Source organism: Piliocolobus tephrosceles, chromosome 1 (assembly GCF_002776525.5).
Source record: "Piliocolobus tephrosceles isolate RC106 chromosome 1, ASM277652v3, whole genome shotgun sequence".
Classification (NCBI taxonomy): Eukaryota; Metazoa; Chordata; class Mammalia; order Primates; family Cercopithecidae; genus Piliocolobus; species Piliocolobus tephrosceles.
In genome coordinates, this window is record NC_045434.1 from 188,923,214 (window position 1) to 188,944,186 (window position 20,973).

The following is a 20,973-nucleotide window of genomic DNA, read 5'->3' on the forward strand; positions in this document are numbered from 1 at the left end:
GTGTGAGTCACATCACTTGTTTCCTTTATGTCTAAATAGTCAGGTACTTTATAGGAGAAGGAAGTGTCTTTGGTGGCCCTGTCTAGTCTAAAGTAGACCCAAACCCAGCTAACCATTAGAATCACTCATAGGCCTTTTAAAATACAGAATTCTTGACCTTGTCCCCCAAAATTCCAATTCAGTAGGTCCAAAATGGGGCCTAGGAATTGTAGTTCTAGAAAACTCCTAGGTGATCTAGACATTAGGTCATATTTCTGAACAACTAGTATGGAACACATACTGTATGCCAGTTCCTTGGGGGAAGTTTTGTGTCATTTCTGTGAGGTTTGGTCCCTTGAATTCCTCTCTTGAGTTCCTTTCTTGCATTCCTCTGGGCTAATGGGAAGGCTTGAGCTCTTGGATTACATCATGCCAAGACACTTTTTTCCTAGCTAATACTTGTGTCATGCCAAGATACATGGGGTTGTGATGCATGTGGTGATATGTTGTGTTCATATGCTGTTGCTATTAAGTTGGCCAGGCTGCCATAACTCAGTTGTTAGGATGATTGTAGTCTCCTAGGGTCCATGGGATGTTGACCTCCATGTTGGTATCCCATCAAGGAATGAGATGCATGGTCCAGTACTCTGACATTACAACTTGATGTTTTTCATTTAATTTAAATGCAGCAAAATGTGGAAGGGAGTGGGTACTATGTACTGGCCATTGCACTCAGCACCGGGCAAGTGATGAAGATGATTCAAACATGGTTCTTGCCCTCCAAGAGATCATACTCTAGTGAGTAAGATAAGCATGTACTTTTATTTTAAAGCAGTCTCTGAATTATTGCAGTCATAGATGTGGTCACAAAGTGCTACCAGAATGTAGAGGAAGAAAAATTCATTCCAACTGGCAGAATTTCAGAAGTCTTCTTGGAAGATTGTAGCACAGGCAAAATTTCAATCCAATCCAACCCAGGAGTCTGTCCAAAACCAAACTGTGAACACAGCTTAATCCAAGGCCCAGTTCAAAGGCCTTATTCCTACAGCTAAGAGTCCTGGTCCAAGGTATATTAGGACCACAGCTACCTGCGTGGAATAGGGACTAGGAAAACTGGCCAAGCTTTAGGAGTCTAATCCTGGGCTATGACCTCTACTTGTAGGGGAATGGGGTATCTCTGTCATTCTCACTTCAGCTTTCACCTTTGGGATCAAGCCAACAGGCTCTGTTTTCTCTGTAAAATGTGCAAAGCTGTGTGTATGCGTTCTCCACTGTGCTCTGCCATGCCTGACTCAGAGAGCTATGGAGGCCAACACAGAGTTTCCCCAACCAGGGTCTGTTTTCATAGCTGCTGGCTCAAAAGCTGGAGCATGAAGTTCTATCAATACCCCAACCCTGTTCTTTGAGCCTCTTGGTGAGTTTGTCATCTTCCTCGAACATATGTGCATTACTGTCAGCCCTCAGTGACGTGGGTGTCCTCAGACTCTGTGGTCCTTGGGGAAGGCACTACATACCTTTTCTAGGATTTGGCTTTCTAAGAGAGCCTTGGGTTACCCCTCTTGTGTTGATTGGCCCTTCCTCTAGGCCTTATGTACAAGAGCAATTTTTGGGGGGACTCAGGGGAGGTGGATTCAGAGAAAAGGTTCCTGGCCCTAGGCTACCTGATCAACTCTCATCTTGCTCTGGGACTCAGATCAGACTCCCCCATGGTCTTACAGGGAGCTCTCCCAGGCTACCTGTAAACTCCCTTGGATTATTGTATTTCCCCTGGAGGAAAATCCAAATGTACTTCCTTGTGTTCATGGAGAACAACTAGCATGTATTCTTTTCCAGTCTTCAGTGGGTCGTGGTCTGAGGCATGAATGGACTATGGCAGTTCTAGACTCCCTGAGTGAGGATGCTCTGATGAACAGGCTTAGAATGCATGATGAAGGTCTCTAACAGAGCTCAGGGGCTCGGGTGAAGAGGACAGGCCCTGGGTGCCTCAAAGACCCAGGGACCTGGGCCTATAGTCCTGAGAACATCCCCTGAGTTGTTGAAGATGTGGTCCACACCCTTTCTTGAATTCCTCTGGGCTAATGGGAAGGCTTGAGCTCTTGGATTTCATCATGCCAAGATACTTTTTTCCTAGCTAATACCTGTGTCTGGCTGACCAGGTTAATAAGAGCAGCTGAAGCTAACCTTAGCTGGGCATAGAGACCAGCTGGGATCTACCCATGTAGCAAGGATAAGACTCTATGAGTATCACTCATAGGATCCTGGGGGCTGGGTGCAGGCAGCTGTGGGATCTCACAAGAGATAAGCACTTTTGAGTAGCCTTTGCTTGGGACATGGAAAGACTGGGTCATCTGGACTTCTCTCTGTTCCCCAACATGTCACAGTTCCTCAGAATCTCACAGTGAGACTCAGGACTGACAGAATATCCAACACTCAAGTGAAGAGCTGTTCAGTACCAGGTACCCCCGTGCAGCTGATAGTGCCTCTCCTTTCTAAGTGATCTGCCCACAGATCTGCTCACAGAAGGTGCCTCACCAGGTCGCAGTTGGCAGCTGAGCAGTCAGTCATTCCTGCAAATGGAGAGTTTTGTCAGAATCTTCTGGACTTGGAGTTACCTGTTCATTCCTTGAGGAGAGGAGGGACTGACGATCAAAGAGCAAACCTTTTGGCCTGGGGTCTTGCTGGATTGAGGGTGTGTATGGGAGAAGTGGGGAGACACCACTTTTGCTGCCTTAGTAGGCTGGTTAAGACTAGGAGATACACCAAGCAGAAACATGCATGGAGACACCTATCAGCAGCAGAGTGGGGATGTCCCTCTTGTTTCAAATTCAACCAAAATTGAATGTATACCTTCCCTGAGCCCAGCACGGTGCTGTGCTCCGTGCCTTCACAAACTTCATTGCATTGAGTCTTCACAACAAAGCTGTAATTTAGAAGTTATTAATCCCATTTTTATATATGAGAGAAAGGACTCAATGATATAAAGTAACTGCCCTCTTCCTCTCTCCCAAATGTGTACAACTAATAAGTGAAAAATACATGCAAATCCCCAATTATTAGAAGGATTCATATTTGCTCCAACTTCGGCATGGTAGCTTGGTCTGACTATATATATTTTCCAAAGAACTTATGGTCTGTTTTCAAGGTAAAAGCTGAGCCCCAGGAGTGTGGACTCAGCTTCTTCCCAGTAGCATAGGCAGGGGATCTTTTTCGTGCTTTGTTCCATAAGGTATCAGAATCTTTCCTGTGAGTTGGGAACATGAGTTCCTCAGCCAGCCATTGAGGAATGCATGAAAATCCCAGTGCAGAGCCTGGCCTTGGGAAAGACCTCTAAACATCTCAATGAAGAGGGCCTTAAGGCCAGGGTAAGCACCTGGAATGGTTTGGCAGGGGCATTGCATTATTCCAGAGGTGTGGCAAGAATCAGTCATGGCCACAGGGCAACTCCAGGCAGTGGGTAATTTCCAGAGGTTATGCTGATAAACAGTCACGTAATTTATACCAAGAACCTAGCCAACCTCTATAGGATACAGGTAACAGGGTTCAGCCATAGAGGGCAAGAACTTAGCAATCATCAGACCCCTACCAATGAGCTTCGGTTTAGGATTCCAGTTCCCGAGGGGACTGAGTTATGAATGAGGAACTTGAAGCAAAGCTAGTTTCATGAGTAGCTGCTACCATGAGTAGGGTGACAATATATCCCTGTTCGCTTGGGACAATCCCAGTTTACATCTTTTGTTCTAGGTAATTATTCATAGTGCCACCTTTCATTCTCAAAATTAGTTTGGGCACTATGTTATGTGGGCACCCTGATATGCCAAAGACTTCATGGCAAGAAAGGAATTGGGCCTCAGTGAATGATTTGAATGCCAAGAGGGATCTCTGAGTCAAAGGTCTATGAGGCTATATGTAGTGGTTTATTTTTTTTTCTTACTTGTCACTGAGTTGAAACTCAAGCTCTGGGCGGGGCGCGGTGGCTCACGCCTATAATCCCAGCACTTTGGGAGGCCAAGGTGGGTGGATCACGAGGTCAGGAGATCGAGACCATCCTGGCTAATTCAGTGAAACCCTGTCTGTACTAAAAATACAGAAAAAATTAGCCAGGCATGGTGGCAGGCACCTGTAGTCCCAGCTACTTGGGAGGATGAGGCAGGAGAATGACGTGAACCCGGGAGGCAGAGCTTGCAGAGAGCAGAGATCGTGCCACTGCACTCTAGCCTGGGTGACAGAGAGAAACTCTGTCTCAAAAAAAAAAAGGAGCTCAAGCTCTATATGATTAACCCCTTCCTACCTCTCTCCCCCTCATCCCATGCCACTCTTCCATGAAAACTCTTGCCTACCTCAATGCCTTTCCACTTACAGTTCACCATGTTGGAATGTCCCTCACAAGACTGGCTCCAGCTCATCATTCCTTAACTGTCACATTCCCGGAGAGACCATCTCTAACCACCTTATCCAGAAGAGCAATCTTTCACTTTTTATTTCCGTCATACCCTTTTTTATAAGTGTGTTAGTCAACTTTTGCTGTGACATCAACAGCCCAAAACTCTCAATGACTTGCAACAATAAATATTTATTTATTACTCTTATCTCAAGAGGGCTGTAAGTCAGCTGCAGCTCTGCAGGGCTCTCCTGGGCTCCACATAACATGTCATTCTGGGACACAGGCTGAAGGACCACGTTGTGCCTAGAGCATGTTGTTCTCATGCCAGAAGGCAAAAGCTTCAGGGAACAGAGCCAAACTACCCAAGTACCTTTAAAACCTCTGCTTGGAAATGCGTATGTCATGTCCACTGACAATTCCGTGGGCTAAAGTAAATTGCAAGACTAAGCCCAAAGTCAGTGGGAATAGGGAAGAAAGCACCACCTCAAGAGACGTATAGCAAGGGCAAGGAGAGAACAAATGATTGTGAACAGTTAGTATGATCTACCGTAATAAGTGATGCTTATTTTATTTGTGATTACCTGGCACCCTCACTAGACTATAAACTCCCTGAGGGCAGACCTGTATATGTCTGATTCATTGTTGTACCAATCATACAGCAAATTCTTTGTATTATTTTCCTATTTTTGTTATAGTTATTAGTAGCAGTGTTATATTGCTGCTATTATATAAACAAAGCCAACACAGCTGGAGTGAAAGAGCATTTGGTTTGGAAGATGCTTGGCCACCCATGGTCTATGGCAGCAGGATTTTATTCCACAGCCCTCAACCTAGTGTAGTTATACCCAAGAGTGGCTGAGGCCCTGAGTGCAATGAGCCTGTCATATAGACTCTATCACTGCAGCTAGGAAGGATAAGTGGGGGAGGAGAGAACATTCTAGAAAAAATCACTGGGGCCTTGCACATTTGGAGAGCTGCAAATAGTTTAATCTGACTGGAGTGTAGGGTGCAATGGGGGAGGATGGGGAGAGTGGAAAAATAAAAATAAAAAAGATTGGCAAGGGCCTTAGGTCACTGAGAGTCTTTTGTATCCCTATGAGGAGTCTAGACTATCTTCTATGCAGCAGAGAGTCTTTAAGAAGTCCCAAGCAAGGATGTAACAGCAAAAGAATTTGTGATTTTCAAAATTGACCCTGGAGCCGATATGGAGGATGGATTCAAGATGAGTGAAATTTAAAATAGGACACGAGGTAGACTATGGCACTAGGAAGAGGGCCTCCACTTAATAGGGATGTGATGAGGATGTGACAAGTACAAGAAATACTGAAGAGATAGAATCAACAGAAGTTAGTTACTGATTGAATATGAGAGCGAGGGAGAAGGAGTTGATATATTTTGCCTAGGCAACTGGGTATTGTCATTCATGGAGATAAGGAATGAAGGAGGCTTAAGAAAATAGATAAAGAGTTCAATTTTGGGCATGCATTTGAGGTGTCAGTAGGATCTCCAGGAGGGATGTACATCAGTTTTGCGTCAAGTCTGGAGTGTGGTAGGAGGCTTTGGGTTACTAGAATTTATTTTGGAGGCAGTGGCATAAAGGAAGCAAGAGTAGGGAGTGAGAGGAGCGCCTAGGGCAAACCCATCCCTGGGTGATGGAAGGGCTGAGTCATTTGTTAATGCCAGGGAACATTCCAGGTCCCAGAGAACCTTGGTTCCCTTGAGAACCAAGTTTGGGGAACGTTGGCCCCTGAGAACCAAGTTTAGGGAAGAAGACAAAAAGTTCAGTTGTGGACATGTTTTGTTTAAGTTGCTGGGATAAAATCCAAGCTGACTCTCATGATTTTTAAAAGACTTTGTCATCCTCTTCAGTTCATCTTGTGTTCCTTACTCCATCTATCACCCTGCTTCTACCTACCATGCTGCTCTCCCTTCTGTCCCTCACATGCACCAAGCTCATTCCCACCCCAGGGCCTTTGCCCTTGTAATTCTTTCCCCCTGTGGTGAACCTTCCTTAGAATGATTGATTCCTTATCATCAGGCCACAGTTCAAAGGCCACCTCCTCAGGCCATTCCTGCTGCCTTATTAAAAGCAACCCACCCCTATGCCATTCATTCTTTTTTTTGTCACCTCTTAAAATGTAAACTTCAGAGGGTCAAAGGACTTGTTTATCCATCTTGGTGGCTGCTGATCCCATACCTAGAATAGTGGCAGGCACACAGCAGGTGCTCCATCACTCCATCAATACTTGAGCTAGGTGGAGACATTTCAAAGACCACTGGATACACAGGTCTGGCATTCAGAAGAAATGTCTTTCCTGCAGGCATGCATTTAGGAGTTATGTGGGGATGAGGTGCCTTAAAGAGGACAAGCAAGTGAGAAGATGACCCTGAAATGGATCCGTTCATGTTTCAAAACATAAAAGTCAGGTAGAGGGGAAAGCTTTCAAATGACTGCCAAGAGATGGTCAGAGCTAGAGGTGGAAAACCTGGAGAAGATGTTATGGAAGAACCAAAGTGTCTTAGGAATGCCCTTCTAATTTGTCTCAGAACACCTGTGCTCAAATTCTACCTGTCCAAGAGGTAGAAACTGGGCAGAAAAAAAAGAAACACAAAAACTTGAGTACAAGCCAGGTGTCTAAGACCAGAATGAGCAACATAGTGAGACCCCCTCCCCATCCTGCACACACACATCTCTAAAAAAAATAAAAATAATTAGCCAGGCATAGTGGCACATACCTATAGTCCCAGCGACTTGGGAAGCTGAGGTGGGAGGATCACTTTTAGCCGAGGAGTTCAGTATTACAGTGAGCTAGGATTGCACCACTGCACTGCAGCCTAAGATAGTGAGACCCCCATCTCTAAAAAATTTTTTAAAGAAAAAATAAATAACCTGGGCACAATGTATGGCTTTTGGACTGGATTATATCAAATATGAATCTAGGAGGACACGCATGTGCTCAGGAAATGTGCAGCCAGTATTGCCCATTTATCCTTCATACTCCTTTTGGAATGTGTGTGAGTTTCTAGACTGCATCCTCAGTACTCTCCTTAGAGAGAACGGAGCCTACAGTTACTTAATCTTGTTTATGATAAGAATAAGCCCTACCCAGTAACTAGCTTCGCCCTGATGCAGGTGACCTTGAGAAACTCACACAGTGTCTTTGGAACTAACACAGTTAAATGATAACTTTCACCAAGCTCCAGTGCCAGATATGACATTAAGGTGACTGAGACACAACTTTACATACATGGAGCTTCTGACCAGAAAGAGGTGAAAGAAATTTAAGGTTGGGTTTGTGAAGCCTCTGTTTCCAGCTCAACAATAGCTTAATCAGTAGAGCTGCCTCAGTTTACAGATCTAGATACATACACTGAAGCAAGAACAATCCGATTGGGCCACTTGTGCTTGGGTGACCATTGCTGGAGAAAATTGCCCAGCCAGGCAAATTGGCACTGCTATAAATTCATGAACACCAATCTCAGTCAGGCTTACAACAGTACCTGGCAATCCATCTGTGTTTCTCAAGTCATTCTCTTCTCCATTTCTCCATGGAAACTACCCCCAAACATTCACTACCCTCCTCGAACCTATGAATAGCCCCTTCTCCTCACTTTACTCCACCTCACAGGCAGCACTCTCAATTTTCAAATACTAAAGATGCCAAGCCTACAGACCAACACCGATCCTCACCCTTCCTCTATTCTTCCCACCTTTTATAATAGATTATCAATCCTTTCTCCCATCAAAAAACAATTCCCCTTTAAATTTCTAGCATAACTCCATTTATGCTTTAGATAAGGAACCTTTAAAAACTTTTAACAGAACAGTGAGAAATGTATTTTTACCTTGTGACTTTGTATGCACTTGCACACATTGCAACATACATTTCACAAACAGTACTTACCTTTACTACTTACATTGAACTCAGATATTTCCTATTCTCTTCCTTTGTTAGCCCATTCTTGCATTGTGATAAAGAAATTCCTGAGGCTGGGTAATTTATAAAGAAAAGAGGTTGAATTTGGCTCACAGTTCTGCAGGTTGTACAGGCATGGCACCAAGATCTGCTCAACTCCTGATGAGGGCCTCAGGAAGCTTACAATTATGGCAGAAGGCAAAGGAGAGCCAGTGTATCACAGGGAAAGAGTGGGAGCAAGATGGGGGAGGGGTGGGTGGTAGGTACCGCATTCTTTTAAACAACCAGATCTTGCATGAACTACCAGAGCCAGGATTCGCTTATAACCAACTGGATGATGCTAAGCCACTCATGAAGAATCTAACCCCTTTATTTAAATACCTCCCACCAGGCCCCGTGTCCAACATTGAGGATTACATTTCAATGTGCTTTTCAGAGGGGACAAATATCCAAACCATATCATTCTGCCCCTGGCTCCCCAAATCTCATGTCCTTTTCACCTTGTAAAATACAATTATCCCTTCCCAATAGTCCCCCCAAAGTCTTAACTTATTCCAGCATTAACCCAGAAGTCCTAAGTCTAAAGTCCTAAGTCTAAAGGAATTCATCTGAAGATGAATTCCTTCCACCTATAAGCTGGTGAGATCAAAAGCAAGTTGTTTACTTCCTGGATACAATGGTGTATAGGCATTTGGCAAACATTCTCATTCCAAAAGGGAGAAATTGGCCAAAAGAAAGGGATAACAGGCCCCACACAATTCTAAACCCCAGCAGGGCAGAGATTAAATCTTAAAGATCCAACATAATCCTGGACCCCATATCCCACATCCTGGGCACTCTGGTGCATGGGGTGAGCTCCCAAGGCCTTGGGCAGCTCTGTCTCTGTAGCTTTGCAGAGTGCAGTCCCTGAGGCTACTCTCATGAGTTGGACTTGAATACCTGCTGCTTTTCCAGGCTCAGGATGCAAGCTTGCCATGACTCTACCATTTTGGAGTCTGGAGGTACTTCGCTGGTGGGACTCTTTGTAGGGGTTCTAACCCCACATTGCCACTCCACACTGCCCTAGTAGAAGTTCTCTTTTAAGGCTTAGCCCCGCAGCAGGCATCTGCCTGGGTACCCAGACTTTCTCATACATCCTCTGAAATCTATGGAGAAATTGCCAAGCCTTCTTCATGCTTGCATGCTGTGCACCCACAGGCTTAACACCACATGGAAGCTGCCAAGGCTTTTGGAAGCTTACACTCTCCAGAGCAGCAGCCCAAGCTGTATCTGGAGCCCTTTGAGCTGTGCTTGCAGCTGGAGCAGCCAGGATGCAGGGAGTGATGTTCCGAGGCTGCACAGGACAGCGGTGCCCTAGGTCTAGTGTCTCAAATCATTCTTTCCTCCTGGGCCTCTGGGCCTATGATAGGAGAGGCTGCTGCAAAGATTTCTGAAGTGCTTTCAAGGCCTTTTTTCCATTGTCATGGACATTAGCACTTGGCTCCCTTTCAGTAATGCTAATCTTTCTAGCAAGTGGTTGCTCTACAGACTGCTTAGATTCTTTCTTTACCGCAGGGCCAGGCTGCAAATTTTCCAAATTTTTATGTTTTTCTTCTCTTTCAAATATAAGTTCCAACTTTAAGTTATCCCTTTGCTCCTGTGTCTGATCATGGGCTGTTAGAAGCAGCCATGTTAATTCTTTTTTTTTTTTTTTTTTTGGCCGAGTCTTTCTCTTTCGCCCCGCCTGGAGTGCAGTGGCCGGATCTCAGCTCGCTGCAAGCTCTGCCTCCTGGGTTCACGCCATTCTCCTGCCTCAGCCTCCCGAGTAGCTGGGAGCACAGGTGCCTGCCACCTCGCCCAGCTAGTTTTTTGTATTTTTTTAGTAGAGACGGGATTTCACCGGGTTAGCCAAGATGGTCTGGATCTCCTGACCTCGTGATCTGCCCGTCTTGGCCTCTCAAAGTGCTGGGATTACAGGCTTGAGCCACCGCGCCCGGCGCCATGCTAATTCTTGAATGCTTCGCTGCTTAGCAATTTTTTCCATCAGATACCCTAGGTCATCACTCTTAAGTTCAAACTTACAAAAAGCCCTAGGATATGGACTTAATGCAGCCAAGTTATTTGCTAGAGAGTAGCAAGGGTGACCTTAACACCAATTCCCAGTAAGTTTCTCCTTTCCATCTGAGACCTGTTAGCCTGGCCTTCACTGTCCATATTTCTATCAGCATTTTGGTGACAACCATTTAAACAGTCTCTAAGGAATCACAAACTTTCCCTCATTTTCTTGTCTTCTTCTGAGACCTTCAAACTCTTTCAACCTATCCTTGTTACCCAGTTCCAAAGCTGCTTCCACATCATCAGGTATCTTATAGTAACATCCCACACCCCTTGTACCAATTTTCTGTGTTAGACCTTTCTTGTATTTCTATAAATACTTGAGGCTGGGTAATTTATAAAGAAAAGAGGTTTGATTTGGCTCATGGTTCCGCAGGCTGTACAGGCATGGCACCAACATCTGCTCAGCTCCTGGTGAGGGTCTCAGGAGGCTTACAGTCATGGTAGAAGGCAAAAGGGAGTCAGTGTATCATATGGTGAAAGGGGGAGCAAGGTAGGGTGGGGGCACCACACTCTTAAGAAACCAGATTTCATGTGAACTACCAGCACAGAAATTCATTTATCACCAAGGGGATGGCACTAAGCCATTCAAGAGGGATCTGCCCCTATGAGTCCCACCAGGCCCCACCTCAAACATTGGGGATTACATTTCAACCTGAGATTTGGAGGAGACAAAAAACCAAACTATATTTTTTGTTGTTGTTTTTTGTTTGTTTTGTTTCTTAACATGAAATTTGTGACCAGCAATGGGTTGCAATCCACTGTTTAATACATTTAGCCAAAAATTCTTCCTCACTTTTCACCTTTTCAAGAACCTTATGCTTCATATTCTTCCTCCTTCTGCTAACTCTTCAGCCACTTTCCTTCTGCAAGCTGCATTCCATCAGCATTGAAATTTTCTCAGGATGCTCTCATCTAAAACAAAAACAAAAACAAAATTGGCTGGGCACAGTGGCTCAGGCCTGTAATCCCAGCACTTTGGGAGGCCAAGGCAGGCAGATCACGAGGTCAAAAGATCAAGACCATCCTGGCCAACATGGTGAAACCCCATCTCTACTAAAAATACAAAACAAAACAAAACAAAATTAGCTGGGCGTGGTGACGCACACCTGTAGTCCCAGCTACTCAGGAGGCTGAGACAGGAGAATCGCTTGAACCCAGGAGGCGGAGGTTACAGTGAGCCAAGACTGCGCCACTGCACTCCAGCGTGGCAACAAAGTGAGACTCTGTCTCAGTAATGATAATAAATAAAAAGCATCTTTCTTCACACCCTCATCTCCTTGCAGGTTCTTTAAGTCTCTTTCATACCCAAACTTCTGTAGGAGGATGTCCATGTACCCTTGCTATGTTCGTTTCTCACCTCCCAGTACCCTGTTACTCCACTCCATTCTGACTTCTGAGTCCACTACGTCTCTGAAATTGCTCTCACCAAACTCACCAATGAGTCTCGTGTTGCTGAAACCTAGTGGATCATTTTCAGCCAAGATGATACATGGCGCTCAGCAGGCTGTCAAAGCAGATGGCCCTTCCTCCTTCTGGAAACCCTCTTTCTTTATCTGTGTGACACCACTCTCCTGTGTTTCCTCCTACCTCTTGACTGCTTGGTCCCTATCTGCCCTGCCAGCTTGTCTCCTTTCTCTCAAAAAGTTCCACGCCATCTTTTTTTGTTTTGCCAACTCAATAGCTCTGTTGTTTTAAGTTTTTGTTTTCTAATAATATTATATGTTTTCTCACCTCTTTATTAGCCAACTTTATTTATTCTTTGTTGGTTGCCTCTTAACTTCCTTGGCCAATATTTCTAAGTTGAATGTACATCTTTCGGTCAAATTCCATTTCTTTATAGATGAAGGATAGTAAATACTTAAACGTAGTAACTTGCACATATTTTCTCTCCATTCGTCTGTCATTATTCAGCTTTTGTTTATGGTGATTTTTGAAATCTAAAACCTTCCATTTCTGTAGTTTAAAATTTCCCTTATGATTTCTAATTTTAGTGTAATAATAATAAAGTCCTTCCTTACCTCCGACATTGTACAAATATTCCTTATATTTTCTTCTAGGACTTCTCTAGTACATGGAATGAAGTGTGGATCTAATCCTGTCAGTAACTGGCTAGCCATTTGTTCTAGCGTCATGCATTGATCAATCAACCCTCTCTCTGCTAATCTGAAAAGCCCCCTTCATCATGTATTTTTGTTTCCTTTTCTGGACTTTCTTTTACAGCTCTGTTGATCTCTCTTTTGAAGTCAATATAGTATAAATTATATTATTATAGCGTCATCATATGTTTTAGTATTTCATATCTGGGTTGGCAAGCCCTTCCTCCACTGGGAGGAAGTAGGCGTCATGGTTGAGAGCTTGGGCTCTGGTACTGGCCTGACTGGTTCATCTTCCCAGCTCTGTCATCTACAGTGATTGTATGACTGTGGGCAGGTTAATTTAACGTTTGGACTCAGTGTTTGTCTCTGTGAAGTAGGTTAATAATAGTACCCATCTCAGAGGGTTGCTGTGAGAGTTAATGAGTTAAGATACAGGAAGCTCTCAGAATGCCAACTAGCACCTTATATGCTATTATTCCTTATCTGTCTCAAGGAGAGCTTGGCTGTTTTCACCTGTTTGCCAACAGATGTATCTTGCAATGGTTTTAAGTTCCAGAAAAAAAAAGATCTTGCCTGGAATTGTGTTAAATTTGTACCATGATTTAGGACACTTTTCATCTTAGTAATATGAATTTTTCACCCAGGAACATAGTTTGTCTCTCCATTAAAAAATTTTTTTCTGCCTATCAGTACAGTTTTGTTGTTTTTGTTATATTGGTCATGTTGGCTTATTGTTGTAGGGCTGCATTTGATTTTCTAACACTTTGCATGAAGGATTTTTTATACTGTAGGTGTGTCATTGTGTTGGTGGATATGATTGTGTATCATACATATCATTGTTATGGGAGTATTATATCAAAATCAATTTAAATAGCATGGCTATTACAAGTTTGTTTACAGTTTTGAAGCACTGGCCATGAAACTACCTACCCACTAAGTATTTTCCAGTTTCCTCATGTTTTTCCCTTCATGCTAATTTTGGTAATTCAAATTTATCTAGGAAATTCTCCATCTTATCTGTATTTCATATGTTATGTTTAGTATTCTTTTATAGTTGGATTATCACCTTAGTGTTATTATAGCCTCCTATCTCTATGTACATTTATCTTTTCTATTTCTACTTATTGAGCAGACCAATCAGAAATTTGTAATGATCTCTTCAGAAGCCATTTTTTTTTCTGTTTTCATCTTTTCTAAGTTTGTTATTTCTTCTCTTCTTAATCATGTTCAGTTATTCTTTTGGTAACTTTTTAAGTATAAACACTAATTGCACTTATTTTATTTCTTTATTGTTTAATCATGAATAAAGCTATGAATTTTCTCCTTACTACAGCTTTGGTCTAGTATCGTCATCATTATAAGAAGTCTGTATTGACAGCTTTGTTTCCTCATTGAACTCAGGAACTTATTTGGAAAGAGTTTTAAGAATTTTAAAGTGATTATGGATTTTTCCTTGTTCTTTTCTTATTGATGTCTAGTTTATCTGTACTGTGAACAGAAAATGTGGTCCAACAGTTTTTGCATTGTGGTAGAATGTATGGGGATTTTCTTATAGCCTAATGTAAGGTCAATTTTGTAATAGTCCATGGGCACCTGTAAAGAAGGTTGCATTCCTTGTTTGAAGACTACACGGTTTCATATAATATACACACTCATAATATTTTCAGATCCTTTTTATCTTGATCTTGATTTCAGGTTAGTATATTTTATTTTGTCTCTTTTCATGCTTTGAGAATAAAATATTATAACTGTCATATCTTTATTTTGGAATGGGCTCATTATCCACGTTTTAAATATGATACTTGGTTTTTATTTTAGGTCTCTATCAAGACTATTGCAAACTCTCTTTGTTTGGTGACAACACCAAAAGAAAAACACAATAAAAGAGGGGTCTTCAACAAGCCCCTTTTATTTTCTACTCAAGCTCATGTTAAAAATAACCTAATGCTACACACAGTAATTACACATCTACTTGTTAATAAGTTTCCCACCTTTATTATTTGTCAACAATCTGAAACTTCTGACTTAAAAGTTTAGTTAAGGTCAAGATCCATGAGCACAGCCTGGTCACTACTCTGAAGGAGGAAGGTGCCTGATCTCCCTCTTTTAACCTGGGTGATTGATGGTGATGAGATCCAATTACAACGTTTTTTTAAATCCCTCATTTGAGACACTGTGAAGCAGGCTCTTCCTATTCTCTTACAGAAATATTACGATACAACATGCATACATAATTTTCCAGAGCAACAAAGATTAGATCTTTGTAGAACAATGCACACTTCCTCTTCCTGCCCTTGTTGCAACAGGTCTGAGTACTCTCTTGAGATGGAAGACAGCTTTATAAGGCCACATTCTTGTTCTAAGAGTGTCAGTTTATCAGCCCTGTCTCCTTCCAGGTATAATAAGAAATGTCTCTTGGTAGCTGTCCAGAAAACTCTTGGCATAAGAAAAGGATCATCGAAGAGTCAGGTGTAATATAATATCCAAGGATCTGATATTAATATTAAAATTCCTTTTTCATTGTTCACATTTGCCTCCACCAGTAGTTCTCAAACCCTGACTGCAATTTGGGGTCACCTGGGGAACTTTTTAAAATCGGTGATGTCCTGAGCCCAGTCCACCAATTAAATAGGAATATTTGAGACTTGTATTGATAAATTACAACACTCTTCTAATGTAAAGCCTGAGCTATCTTGGCCTATTCCTTTACTTTTGAGTATTCAGAGTCACTTTCTCTTAGCTGTATGTTTTGTCCCAAAGAGAGGGTTATATATTACTAGGAGATTAACCTGTATACATTTATTGTCATAAATGATGTTTTATCTTTTTTAAAGCATCTTATGTTACAACACCCCTACCCATGTTTCCTTTGAATTTCTTTTTTCCTCCCTAAACTGACTGCTTTGCTTTTTCCCCTTTGGTAATTTTGAAGATAAGCTATTTCATATTCTATTACTAATTACACCTAACATCTTTAAAAGCATGCTCCAATCTATATTTCTCTAATTAACTACAGAAACTACAAAACAGGATTTCTCGCAAGATGAGCAAATTAGCATATCTCCTTGCTCCAACTTTACTCTTTGTGTCACTATAATCTGGAATATTCTACCCTGAGGTTAGGCAGGAATAATGTCTTATATTTTCTCTTTCAAGGAATATTTGTCTCACTTGCATTTCATTTTATAACTATGTTTACAGAAATTATTTAAGTTCATCACCATATTGCTTTATTTGCTCATTGTCAATCTTTGTTTATGCTTTTTGTTAACCACAACTTTATCCTACTTGAGTTTGTTGATTAAATTCATCTCTAGGTTGGATAGGAGACGTCTTTGAGTGGATGTGAATAGGACTTTTTTGAGGCCTTTGATATTTAAGAGCAGCTTTCTGTTGCCTCTGCTATTTAACAGCTTGGCTCATTCATACCCTTTTCCACTGTAAATTATTTTGGGGCACATCTGTACTATGTCTAAGATAAATACATGAAGGGTTATGAAGGGTTACAGCACAGTATTTTTCTCTGTTTTCCAGAGTTGACACAGGTATCCATCTATTAATATTTGTACAGACTTTGCTCAATCTGTTGGTTGAGGTTTGGAGTGGGATGGGGTTATGAGGCCCACATGTTCATGTCACCTTCTTTCAGAATGGTTTCAACCATTAGGTACTCATTGATTCATTCAGCAAATATTGGCTGAGCACCTACGATGTGCCAGGCATTGTGGGAGCCACTAGGGAGTCAGCAGAATTAGATGAGATTTCTGCTCTCATGAAAGATCTGTGTATATGTTGGGGAGAGGGAGGGAGTGACCATCAACAGCTAAACATGTAAACAAGAGAATTTTAGAGAATGATAAGCAGAGTTATCATATATAGCCGCTCAAATTCCAAAATGGTGCCCCTGGAGCTTTGCAACATGGCAATCCTGGTAAAAGGTTCTAGAGAAAAAATAATACACTGATAGAGTGATGGAGAGGGGGAGAGGGGCTCAGGCCTTATTAATTAAATACTCCTCTGCAGCAAATTTATTTGCTCACATACTCACAATACCCCTGACCATCTTCCCTCTGCAACTGTAGCACCTTTCTTTGTCTTCATCTGCCTTGGACTTGCTCAGCAGGCCCTGTGTGATTTGCCCCCTCTGTCTTCAAGGTCTTTGCCTTTCAGTTTTGATCCCTCATTATTTGCATTATGTTCCCAACTGAACTCCCACAAAGCTGGAGATAAGATGGCTGTGTGGGGGCATCCATGTCTAGCCTAGAGACCGCCAATTCAGTGCTAATGTAATATTTCAAGTTGACAGATGAATCTTCAGCAGATTCGAGGAACACCTTCTAAGACTCCACGGTCACATAGGCCCGGTGGGAAGTGTTATTATCATACTGAGAGACAGCACTGGGGAGTTAGTAAGAACTTGGTCTCTAGAATCAGGCTCACTGATTTGGCCTTGGCACTACCATTTACTAGCCCTGCATTACTTAACCTCTGTGTGCCTCAGTGTCTTCATCTTTAAATGGGGTTAATAACAATACCTACCTCGTAGCGTTATAGTGACAGTTACATTGATTAATTGATGAAAGTGCTTAGAATGGTGTCTACTCTTAGTAAACCTTCAATAATCTATAATAATAATTGCCATTAACTAGATCTTGCATTACCTAAAAGCTTTTCCTTCTCTCCCCTTGGCTCAAATTCTTTCTATACTTAAAATTTACATGGATTACAGGGATGAGACTGAATGTGTCTTAGGAACCAGGCTTACTTTACTGAATTGCATACGAGGGCTTTTACAGCTGCAGACTGGAAAAGAAATACTTCATGCAGAAAAAAAAAGGGGGAGCTGGGCAGAATCAGGGAGAATCAGGACTAAACTCATCACAAGGAGTCACCAATTTTTTTGTTTTATGTTTTTTCCCCCTTTGGCAAACATGATTTTATTATTTTTCATCTTAGCATCATTACATTTAGTAAGTCTAATATTTTACTCACTTACATATCAATTTAATTAACACCAAACATCTATATAAATGTTATAAATGGACTTAAATGTTTATCCATATATGGAATTGCCTTCTTCTTACTTGTATATATTAAAAGATGTTTAGAATGAGCCTACAGCATTTTTGCATTCAGCAAAATTAAATGTTGTTTCATTTTGAACGCCTATGACCCTGATACAGTTTTTATTTGGGGACTCATGTCCAGTCTTTATCCATATATAAACAAATATTTAATAGCTATAATCAAAAACATGCATATAATTTTATGATCTACTGCGTTATTTAAAATTATGTTTAACGTTCTTTCTACAGGGTCATATTTATCACTTTAATGATTGCACTCAAACTGCATCACATTAAAGGCTATAATTTACCTCACATTATTGGGCTGACATATAGTTTGTTCACATTTTTCCTCTATAATAAAATTATGTCATTGTAAACATCTTTGGCTAGGTTGCTCTTTTTCTTTTGAATTAATTCCTAGAGATTACTGAGTCAGTCTTTGAGTAGTTTTGTGGCTCTGGTTAAGAACTTATATACTCCCTTCAAAAAGGATCATATCAGTTTTGCTCTGCAATTGGCAGTAAATGCATGTATCAGATTCCATGAAGCCTCAACAATACTGGATCATATATTTTTTTTTCTATTGAAATGGACTGTGTTGTTATATTAATTCTATTTTCTTTCATATGAATCCTCTAAGCACTCTCTTTACTCATCTTGGTGATGTTCTTAGATAAAGATTCTAACTCAATATTGATACTTTTCCTCTGTCATAGGCATTGCAATTTTTTTTCCATTTTATTATTTTCTTTTATAATTTTGTGTTAGTATTTGTTTGTTTTCTCATTTATAGCACTTTCTTTGCCTATTCTTATTCCAGAGTCTGCTAGTAGTTGGCATGAAAACGGCTTAAAATAAGAGGTTTTAGAAGGGTGGACCCTTAGGGTGAAATAGGGGAGAGAGAACAGGACGTGGATGGGGATCATAATGGACGCTGTCACCTCCCTCCCCCAGTTTCTTCAGAAGCTTTGGTCTCTGAAAGATGGTGCTCCTGGCATCTCTTCAGCATAGTGTGGTATCTTGGGGTTGTCAGAATCCCATGGCACACCTATCATTTTCCCATCAAAAATGTTTGAAGGAGACAAATGGTCCTGGACTGTCTCCACCCGGTTACCGCCTGGGAAATTAGCATCGCTGTGTCATTAAGCAGTGTCCTTTCCTTCTGTTGCAAACCCAGCTGAGAGAGGTCAGGGACTGTGACTCTACACTTAGGCTTGAGTTACGGCTTTGCCCCCCCCCAAGGGACCCAAAGCGTGAGGACACTGCCTAGGTGAGCGTGCTGACCAGGGGAGAGGGACCAAGAGAAGACCAGTTCTGCCATGTCTGCCTTTTGCCAAAGGGGCCCTATCCATTGCTAAGTCCGGCATGGAGCCCAGCACGTCTCCTCGCCTGGAGCTCAGAACCCAGCCAGTCCAGCCCAACCCTTGTGCCACTCTTTCTTTCTATTGCTTTTTAGACTAAGATGTTCCCCCTGCCAGCCCTCAGTGGCTTAGGCAGAATGTTGGGGACGCTTACTGACCTCCACTGCTCTTCTCTTGCAGTCTCCTGCTTCTTCAACTTCACCAGCCCATCTGGGATTGTCCTGTCTCCCAACTACCCAGAGGACTACGGCAACCACCTCCACTGCGTCTGGCTCATTCTGGCCAGGCCTGAGAGCCGCATCCACCTGGCCTTCAACGACATTGACGTGGAGCCTCAGTTTGATTTCCTGGTCATCAAGGATGGGGCCACTGCCGAGGCGCCTGTCCTGGGCACCTTCTCAGGAAACCAGCTTCCCTCCTCCATCACAAGCAGTGGCCACGTGGCCCGTCTCGAGTTCCAGACTGACCACTCCACAGGGAAGAGGGGCTTCAACATCACCTTTACCAGTGAGTCCTCCCTCTGTCACCAGCTGGCCCTCCCTCTGAATGTCTGCCTCTGAAGATGACTGAAGGTGCTCCCATGGAGGGAGGAGGGGATGTGGATGGGGTAGTTCCCAGAGCATTGCAGGGCTGCAGTGCCCAGGCATGGAGCTCCCAGCATGACCAAGAAAGGGCATAAAGCACTGGCTGCCAGGCAGGGTGCTCTTTTCTGGAAGTCCCTCTCTGAAGGGCATTTATCTCCCATAGTTGTGATATATAATGTAAAAGGAGCCTGGAACCTCATTTTTGCCCCAACCTTCCCCATCCTACAAGACCCAGCCAGAACTAGGGAGAGTCCAAGAGAAAGAAAGTCTCTATCATTCTCATTCATTCCCGATGCCCTCTCTGAGGTGCTCTCCCAAAACCCTGAATGCCTGCCTGCTGCTGACCTCTGCATTCCTGGCAGGGCTGCTCACTTTGCTTTGCCCAGTTCCCATTCCTATAGTCAAATCAGAATCACAGCTTTGGAGCAACACTTCTGTTGGGCTCCCAGACTTATTGGGGACAACTCTTAGGGAATTTCCTCATAGCCCCTCTCAGGGCCATCATCTGAAAGTTGCCACCTCCAGTTTCAATCCTGGACCCCTTCCCTAGAAGCAGCCTAAACTCTGCAGTGATTATTTTTATTTCTGTATCTCGTGGTTACAGAGGGGGTTGGGGGGCGGCAGAAGCTTGGAGACTAGAAATAGCAAGCCACCAAAGATAGCAAGAAGTGGTTATCAGGTCATAAGAAGCTATAAATCCAATGGACTTGGCTGATGACAGAGAGTCAAGTGTGGCTGGAGGTGGGTCCATCTGAGCAATTAACTAGATCCTTTCCCAGAGGCTGCTTGTGAAGGGCAAGTCACCAGTGTAAGCTGTGCCCCATGCCCACAAACACATACTGATCTCCCAACCCCCATTCCCACCCTTGGCATAAAGGCCTTGCCTCCGTTTTCCACCTATCTCTGGAGTCCAGTTGGACTGAAGACATTAGGTGCTACCTGGTGGACCATTTGGGATCCCCAGCCAGGTAAAGCCCATTCCATTCTCCTCACCACTCTTCTTTAGGACACAATGAACCTTCTCAGGGCATGTCTCCTCCAGGGGATTCCTGTTTCATCCCCTGTGGGCAGGAAGAAGCAGGGTGAGAGCCTAGTTCTGTCTTTCCTAACCTTCCTAGTCTAGCACTGACCATGCTGCTTCATACTACAAAGGGGCGAGCATGCATTCCTTATCTTTATATCCCTCGGCCCAGCACAGGGCCTGGTGTGTGCTAAGGATCAACAAATGTTTACGGAATGGAAGGATCCATGAATGAGTAAATGCTTTTTCTTGCCCTGGCGGAGTGAAAAGAACAGGGATAAGAGGTATCCTGGGGAGCACACTTATCCAGGATGGTGAGGGCCGAGAACTCTAGGTTTGCAGCAGGTGTGGAAACTGAGCGGGAACTTGGGAGAGGAGGCAGCTGGTGGCCCAGGGGCTGAGCTTCATCTTGAGAGCAGCAGACTAATCTGAGGATAGCTCTTTTTTTTTTTTTTTTTTTTTTTTTTT

At 42.9% G+C, this 20,973-nt stretch overlaps 1 protein-coding gene across 1 annotated transcript in view; it reads left to right on the top strand.

Moving 5' to 3' along the window:
* The window catches only part of CSMD2 (CUB and Sushi multiple domains 2), a 655,333-nt gene that overhangs the window by 413,818 nt on the left and 220,542 nt on the right, over positions 1-20,973 (top strand). Inside the window, exon 14 of the mRNA XM_023232269.1 lies at positions 19,081-19,407. Within this exon, the coding sequence (XP_023088037.1) occupies positions 19,081-19,407 (327 nt within the window). The remainder of the gene's footprint in view (positions 1-19,080; positions 19,408-20,973) is intronic.